General features: G+C 39.7%; 1 protein-coding gene across 1 annotated transcript in view; it reads left to right on the top strand.

Annotated features, from left to right (window-relative positions):
• Window positions 1–4,480: 4,480 nt before the first annotated feature.
• LOC104075191 (probable tubulin polyglutamylase TTLL1) overlaps window positions 4,481–8,938 on the top strand; it is a 14,587-nt gene continuing 10,129 nt past the window's right edge. Inside the window, 4 exon segments of the mRNA XM_009575615.1 lie at window positions 4,481–4,615; window positions 6,427–6,635; window positions 8,466–8,489; window positions 8,492–8,639. Coding sequence (XP_009573910.1) covers window positions 4,503–4,615; window positions 6,427–6,635; window positions 8,466–8,489; window positions 8,492–8,639 — 494 coding nt within the window. The 5' untranslated portion in view covers window positions 4,481–4,502.

Genomic DNA, 8,938 nt, shown 5'->3' with positions numbered 1-8,938 from the left:
GGTGAGGCGTCGGTGGAGGCCCGAGCCCGGCTGTCTCCGCTGCGGTTCCCTGCGGGAGCGCGTGGCGTGCACGCGTCTGCTCCTGGGGCGCTGGTGGCCTGCTCCCCGGGCTCCTCCTTGCGACCGCTCAGCGACGCGCCTGTTTCCGTCTTCGGCTCCTTTTTATCCCCAGCAATTTGGGCCTCGCTCTGGCAGGCCCTCCCGGTCTCCTCTGATGGCTCAGCCGCATCAGCCGAACTGGGTTTTCCAGTTACAAACTTAATAATGAACCACAATTATGTTTTCAACTGTTAGAAGCAAATAGACCTTGCTAGATCAGGTGCCGCAGATGCTGGCACCACTTACGTACGCTTGTTTTGCAGCATGAAAGGGCGGTCTGCGATCGGCCTGAGTAGCTTCCCTAGTGGCAGTAGATCCCAGGAAGAATGACGACAGGGGTACTTTTGGGTCTTACCCTCACTTTGTGAATTTGTGCCAGGGCAAGAGGCACTTGCCTTGGATTAGGCCGCTGCCAGGCTTCCTTACGTTTACTTGCTATTACCGTGACCAGTAAAAGCAGTCTTTTGGGGAAGTGTCAGGCCGGCTATGCCTATATGATATACTTGTCTCTTGAGTAGGAGGTCTGGTGCTCTGAAAACGGTTTGACTTACTGTACCGTTAGTCCACTATATGCAGGCTAGGGCTACGTTATACAGCTCTTCTTTGACATTTACTGAAGCTGAGGATCTCAGCTAACCAGAAGTTTGAATGCATGGTTATCTCATGCAATCTCTTCAGGTTATCTAGAACACCTAATTGCAGATTAGAGGATTCCTGTAGAAAATTATACCGTATTAAAATTATATTGTTGGAAATAAGAAAGTTTTTGGTACAACTTAATAGAAGTTATTTTTTATGACTCCTTCTTTTTGGGTTTCAGTAATCAAATTACACAAAATCAGAAAATTTTATTTACAGGCCAGTTAAACATCATCTGAGATGATCAAACTGTCCGCGTAAACCAAGGACTAACTTTCAGTCTGTTGTTATATTGCTATCCTTTCAATCCTCTGGTAGCGGGATGGATCTGTAAGGCCTACAGTTCCCAAAAGAGGAAAAGAATGACACTCTTGTAATTTTTCTTTTTATTTGTGGTAGAAGTTATCTTCAGTTTTTAGCTTTGGTTTAGTTTTAACTCGCCTTCCTGTGGGTGAATCTTCTGTTGAATTGTCTCTGGCTTCTGAAGTCAAACAGTGTCTGGGAGTAAAACAGCACAACGAGTCATGGAGCAATCCCACTTGCTGCCACAAAACCCACTTGCTGGATCAGTACATGCAATCTTTCAGGGTTCCTTGCTATAGGATGTGTAGCATGCGTTGAAATCCCTTCATAAAGAATCCTATAGAAAGGATACCGTGACAGCTGTTGCATCCCAGGGTAGAAATGAGGTCGCAGCATTACAAGTGTTGGCAAAGTAGCCCTGCTTGTGGCAGTGCACCCGGTCTCTTAATCTTTGCCAGAAGGCAGCTATTGCTTCTGTAAAGACAGAGGCGCAGGCAGCTGCATTTTTCTGATGCAGCGTTTCTGGAAGAACAAGCCCTGAGGGTAGTTGTAGCTTAAGGATGCTGGAGTGAGACACACTTGGGAAGTAGGGAGCAAGATCAGGGAGTCGGGTGGCAGAGAAATAGGTATAGCGTTGGTGTTGGATGTTGGTAAACCTAATGGGGTAGCTTAGAGATGTGGAGGACACGTTTTAAGGCCTTTTAAAAATTTTACGTTGTGTTTGGTTAATGCTATTGTAGCATTTAACACATTTCCTTTTGAAGGGACAATTCTATTCCAAGCTGACTAATCCCTGAACTTTTAAAACCACAACAAGATGGTGTGTGGTACTAGTGAGTCACTGATTGTGAATCATACATACTTCAGTACAGATAAATGAATCCCTTTGTTTCATTTATTTTTGTTTTGGTAGTCTGTGGAAGGCCTAGAGAAAAGTCATGACCTTGTAAAACTAGGTGTTGTATAAGCACACACAAAAAGACCCTGAGCCTGCATATACTCTCTTCTATCTGTCCATTTAAGCTTCATTTTAACTTGTTTTACCGATGTGAATAAAAATAAGTGTATCTAAAGCTCTTTAAAATTGAAGTCTAATAGTAAACGTTTCTGCCTTGTGGAGTTCGGCAGTTTAAATAGTCTAGGAAGGAAAAAGTGGGAGCACTATATAATGGGCTGTGCCTCCCAGGAAGAGAGAAACCATAGGGGTGTTAGCTTGCTAGCAGATGTGCATCTCCATATGTATTCCTGGAAACTGAAGACCCCTTGAATTCCAGTCCAATATCTTAGTTGCAGAAATTGTATTAACTACATGCATTACTTACTTGCATTAATGACAGTACTACATTAGTAAAGGTGCTTTGAAGTTTTGATTGACTTTTCAGCGGAAAAGTGTATGTAGAGGGAGCAGTAGATGGTGTTACATGTGTGTGTGTGTAACTCTGCTCTCTCCCACTCCCTTCCATGGCGGTTTTTGTTCTTGGGAGAGGCGTGTGCCAAAGAATCAGCTTTTGGCTCAGGGAGATTTTCTGCTGAATCAACACTTCTCTGCAGCTGATTTCTGTGCAACGTAACTATGAAAATTCACTAGGCTGCAATTGTAAAACTAATTTGTGGAATTAACTGCAGTAGGACTAAACAGCAACATTGAAACTGCTTACGAGAGCTGCCTACCCTTGACTTTATCAGTTATTATCATTTGCTCATGAATATATGTTAGCTGGCTTAATAGTTGTATATCAATCAGACCTAGATCCTGGGAAGCTGGGCTTCACCACTTACTTAGAGACAGGGTAAATAAGTTGTTCGTTGTATAAAGTATAGTGTTCTGTCCACATCAACCAGATTGTAGGCTTCTGGCTCTAGACTATGTATGCACGAAGGACGACATGTTTCAATTCATGTTTCTTTACCCCCATCTTCATTGGTGTAACATTAATGCACGATATGAGACACCGAGTGAAGGGGATCTTGCCAAACAGCCCTTGTAAAGGTGAGTGCCTGCTGCTGTCAGAAAGCTTCAGCCTGCCCTTAGGAGAGGTAGCAATTGTGGGTGCTGGGCTTCTCCTCACTCCTTCAGTGCATTTGTTGTGCATTCCCACCTTGCTAGACTTGGCTGTCTTTCTCGAACAGAAAGGGCAAGGATGTAACACAATGTATCAGAGGATGGGCAAAAGTAACTTGAGCCCCCCAAGAACAAGACAGACATCAATAAACTGGAGTGAGTTGAGCAGAGGATTACCAAGATGGGTCAGGGGGCTGAAGCACTTGTCTGCTGAGGAGAAGCTGGAGCAACTGTGTTTCTTTGGGCTGAAGAAGAGGTGGCTCTGGGGTCACCTAATAGCAGCTTGCCTGTACCTATGAGAGGTTATCAAGAAGATGGACCCAGGCTCTGGGGTTGAAGGGGGGGAAGATGGGAGGCAACAGGCATAAGCTGAAAGAAGAGAGGTTCAGAATATATGGAAAAAATGTATGAAAAAAGAAACCAAAACTTTTCCTCATAAGGCCAGTCAAGCAGTGAGACAGGATGGCCAGAGAAGCAGTGCATCTTTGGAGGTTTTCAAAATGTGGCTGGATAAAGCTCCGAGCAACCTGGTCTGACCTCATAGCTAATCCTGCGTTGAGCAGGAGGCTGGACAAGAGACCTCCTGAGGTCCCTTCCAGCTGGAATTATTGTGTGATCCTAACAGAAAAGGCTGATCTGAACAAGTGAGCGATCTAATGTAGAAGGTGACACCTAGGTGTCATGAATTGAAATGCAGCTTATAAGGACTGTTTTAACAGCCTTAGGTTTGGGGAAATCCTGCTGTCAAGGGTTTAATGATATCGGTTTATCCCACCCCCCAGCTACAGCAGAAGGCAAAATCATGGCTGCATGAAATACAGAGAAGACAACACAAAGTTCATAATGTTACTTTGATTCCTTTCCTTTCAGTATAGCAAGTCATGATTCTTGATAGGGCATATAAGGGATTTCTCTTGGAATCGTTTTCTTTTTGTCTACGGTCACTAAGTGATCCATATGAACTCTCCAACTTCAAAAAAGATATATGCATATAAGTCTTGGTTAAAAATAATGAAATGTCTGTGCTCTACGCTTGGTTCTGTAAACATTACCCAGTAAGCGTATGATAGTGATTTCTGTCATTAGTGTATTTGAGAGGAGACATGAGCTGTGTGCCCGTTCATAAAAGGTGGATTGGTTGGGGTGTGTGAAAGGTCCTTGTAGCTAGTGTCCTTGTTTGTAGTTGTCCAGTTGACAAATGTAGGGTTTCAGACTGAGCCTAAGATGTTATTTTCCTTGATTTTGAAATTAATTTACTACTTCTAGCTTACTTAAGTTGAAGTGCTTTCTGGATGCCACTTTTCTTCCCCTTTTACTTTCCTATTTTGTATTCTCCCCTGTTTTCAACTTCACATCTTTAAACTTTTCTTTACTAATAGGTTGATTCTGCTTTAGGATAATGGCAGGAAAAGTAAAGTGGGTGACTGACATAGAAAAATCTGTTCTAATAAACAACTTTGAAAAAAGAGGCTGGATTCAGGTGGCAGAAAATGAAGACTGGAATTTTTATTGGTAAGTACATTAAAAATAGCAATTTCTAGATCTGGAATTTTAATATCTTATGTTAATACCACTAGTAATATGACAAAACACATATTAAAAACAAAAAATGCAGAAATTAGCATTAATTTACTGCAGTGCTCCTAAGAGTGTAACATTGTTTCATTGCTCCAGTAATGTCTTACGCTGTTGCTGGTCTTCTGTTCAGATTTGTATTGGTAGATTCCTGTATCTGTGCAGGCCTGCTGAAGTCATTGGCGTTCCTCAGGGCAGAAGGTCCCATCTGCATGGATCCATTCCCATGCTACTGATCGCATGTATCTTTACAGTTTGCCAAAGGTTTTGTCAGGGAGTGGAAAGTCACTGACCTAGCAAGATACTGATCACTTCTGGGAATACCAATTGTAAAAAGCCCAAGGGAAAGGCTGTGCTCATTGCTTTTTGTTTTGAAATGTGATACCTGATTTTATTCAAATTTCTTGTATGCAGTAAGGAGAATTTTTCCTCTACACTTGGAGGGGATTTGTGGCCTGAGGGGAATCTTTGAATGTATCTTTTCTCAAAATTTTCTGACGACACAACCTAAGCAAAATAATCCAAGAGTACACAGCTCTAATATGTGATAAAATATTCTTTTATCAATGTGACGGAGGCTTGCCCTGTTACCAGAGTGCAGGCTCCTGTGATAAAGGCCTTGAGAACTGTACTTTCGTTCTCCTTCATGATAATGATTTTTGTGGAGACTAATTATTCAACATTTCAATACTGAGAGTGAATGTGAAATTAAACCAAGATAATGGTGAAAGGACTAAATAATAATAAATAATAGTAAATAATCTAGCTTCTTACTTGGCATTTGTCTAATATAAGACTGTGAAATGCTGTCCTAGAATGCAGTAATCTATTAATTGGCAGAAACAATATTCTTCAAGTAAACCAAACAATTTATATTGTTCCTTTCAAATACGACAGAATGGCGGTTTATGCTACCAAATGTACCCTTTGTGAACCATTTACTTAAACGGGTAGGAATCTCGTAATCTGCTCATGCTTTTGGAATGTGGTTGGGGGGGAGTGGGGGAACAGGGCACTCATGGAAACTGTTGTGTGACTAGTTGTTTTGGGTTTGGGTTTGGTTTTTTTTTTTTTCTTCCTGAAATGACAATGTAGCAGATTGATGGCATTCAGGAAATATTCTTAGATTTCTAATGTGAGACATCTGATACAGAAAATTCTTCATATCTATGGCCCTGCTCTTCTGTGAAAAATGAAGCAGATAACTGATTTGATGACTTTGTCACTACAGCCCTCTGATCTGGTATTTACGGGTGTTTTTAGCAAGATCTCTGAATCGCTGTTCTCAATTCATATACTTGAAGTCCTTTACAATCTGAGTAGCAAGATAGTCAGTAGAAAGTTGTTTTTGTGACTTTAAGAGGAACACTGAGTTTCCAGAGAGCGAAGTAATAGATTTAGAAAGATGCTTCTGTAGCATTTGGGTGCATATCAGTCATTTTTAGGCCCTGCTGGGGGTTGAGCTGACTATCAACAGAGTCCAGCAGGGCCAAGTTGTCACCTTCCTTTCCTCACTGTCTGCCCCAATTTCAGTAGTAGTAGAGGGATCGATAAAAAATCTGTCAGGATTTCATTGGTTTTGCTAATAGAGGTTCAGGATATGTTGGATTGTCACTGCAGCAAAATATTATACTATAAAGAGAAATGAGAGAGAAAAGATGAAGTGAACGTAACAAAAAAAATTCAACTTTGTCCTTCTGAGTTGTGTTTCTTGGGAGAAGTCATTTGGTATCTGTCTTTGCTTTCAGGATGAGCGTGCAAACAATTAGAAATGTTTTCAGTGTGGAAACTGGTTACCGCCTCTCTGATGACCAAATTGTCAATCATTTCCCAAACCATTATGAACTGACCAGAAAAGATTTGATGGTAAAGAATATCAAGCGATATAGGAAAGAACTTGAGAAAGAAGGAAGTCCTCTTGCTGAAAAGGATGAAAATGGGAAATACATTTATTTGGGTATGTGGTTCTCATTATCAGCATTAATTTTCTTCTCTGTGGTCAATAACCTGGAATTGAGCTAGCTTTTCTGTGCATAAAGCACTGAACCTCTGAAGTGTTAGAACGTTAAAGTGACTATCTTGAAATGCTCTGTCCCCGTCAATTAAATAAAGTGCACTTTATCCTAAAATCAGGTTTGCAGAATGCAGCAAATAACAGCCTTCTTTCTCTGTCTTCTCCTCCTTTTCTCTCCCCTCAAATCTGCCATTAGAGCACAAGGAAACACAAGAATTGGGAAAGTGATAAAAACAGTGGTAGTGAACATTTCATATGAAATACTACATTTTGAAAGCTTTTCACAAACCCTGCTTTGAAGGATAATGGCTAATATTTTACAAATTGAGAGAAATAGAGGGGATACCACTCGTTCAGGATCTTTGTCGAAATTAGAGACAAAGCAGGAATAAAAGATTGAACATTTCTGTTTCCCTGTCATATTACCACAGCACTGAGGCCCAATTCCTCCACTGTGTACTTGCTAGTATTCAGCAGTATTCAAGGAGGAGAACAAATCCAGTTTGTATGCACAGAAGCTGTATTTAGACTTAGTTTTGTAAGTAGTAATGTCTTTAAAGAAGACTGTATTTAACAGTGCAGCATTAGCTGAAGCAACATTGGATGAAGTGATAATGAAATTATTATTTTTAAATGTAAGGGTACAGAAATAGATTTGTAACTAGGCTGTTTGTGTTTGGGGGTGGGAGTCTGGGGAAGAAGAGGAGTTGGTTAGTTGGGTTTTTGTTTGGGTTTTTTTATTGTTTTGTTTTGTTTTGTTTTTAATTATTTTGAAGAGAGAAAATTGTGGGATTAAGGTACTTTGCAGTAAGATTAGTGGTGAAACCAAAGGGCTCTGGAACTTCATATGAGACAGGGTTCGAGTTTCTTTAATTCAAAAGTGAAAAAGCATTATCTGAAAATCTTATACTGGAGCAAAAACTAAAACTTTTGCAGAAAGTCTCTAGACAGAACTGAATGAACAAACTGTTCAGAGGAGAAATTTGGGGGAAGTTGGAGAACAAGTAATGACTGCTAGAAGATAAATTAAAAAACCCAAACAAACACAAAAAGCAAAAAAACCCCAAAACCAAACCAGCAACAGATCAGGAACGAGGAGAGTAAAGTTGTTTTGGAGGTCAGAAAGCACTGGAGTGAAACAGAGATGGGGATATGTTGAGTTGATTTACATCTTGTGAAAGTGAGATGAAAGCACTGTTGATCCGCATAAGAAACAAGCAGTTTTGTATGGATGGAAGTGAAGATAATCTGATAGCAAAAATTGAGAAATGCTTTTCTTTAGATTTCAGTAAGCATGGTAATACTGATTGTGGGAGCAAATAAGAATGACTAATGGGCATTACATGGAAATAAAAATTACCACATCCAAAGGGGAAGCAACATCAACATTGACATTTTTGCATGCACACAGGATGATAAGGTGGTTAGCAGAATAGTAAAAGCTGACATAGGAAATTGAGAAAGTTTGATAAAGTTAAGTTGGAATGGTATATAATACTCTAATTTCACAGCATATAAAACAGAAGAAGAAAATTGATTCATGTGAATTAAAATCTATGAATCTGAAGTTAGCAGCATGCAATATTTTGCAATTGTTTGTTTAAGTAAAAACTACAAACCAGAATTTAAATGAGATAAAAAGCAACATGAGTCTCAATGAAAGTGGATCATGCCAGACTGGAAAAGTGAAAAGACAGAATTAGTTTATATGTATCAATAGCCTTATCAGCTATAGTGTCCTAAATTGTGCACCTTTTTTTTTCCCTAACTCAGATTTTGTTCCTGTTACTTTTATGCTTCATATAATCTCTTTGTTGAAGAATTCAGAAAAAATCCCTCCAGCACTTGGATTATGAAACCTTGTGGCAAAGCTCAAGGAAAAGGAATATTTCTAATCAATAAACTCTCCCAAATTAAAAAGTGGTCTCGAGATAGCAAAACATCTTCGTAAGTTCTTAAACCCCAAACCCTTTATTGTACTTTCTGTAATCGGGTGAACGACATCAACATGCTAATTGTCTAATGCATGGAAAAGTATTCCATTATTACTGCTTTGTCATTATATAGTTAGTTTTGCATTTAATCTCAGTTGTTATCTGACTTCCTCCTTCAAACAGGTTTTAATACGATTTGTTTTGGTATGAGGAGGTACAAAGAACTGCTCAACTAACTATTCTTTATAAAAATGCTTTCAGTGTTGTTGGGGAAAAAAATGCACAAAAATAAATTGTTCCGCTTCATAGTAT

This window comes from Fulmarus glacialis, unplaced genomic scaffold (genome assembly GCF_000690835.1).
Source record: "Fulmarus glacialis isolate BGI_N327 unplaced genomic scaffold, ASM69083v1 scaffold10264, whole genome shotgun sequence".
NCBI lineage: Eukaryota > Metazoa > Chordata > Aves > Procellariiformes > Procellariidae > Fulmarus > Fulmarus glacialis.
Note: the sequence above shows the minus strand (reverse complement) of the source record. Positions and strands in the feature narration are given on the sequence as shown.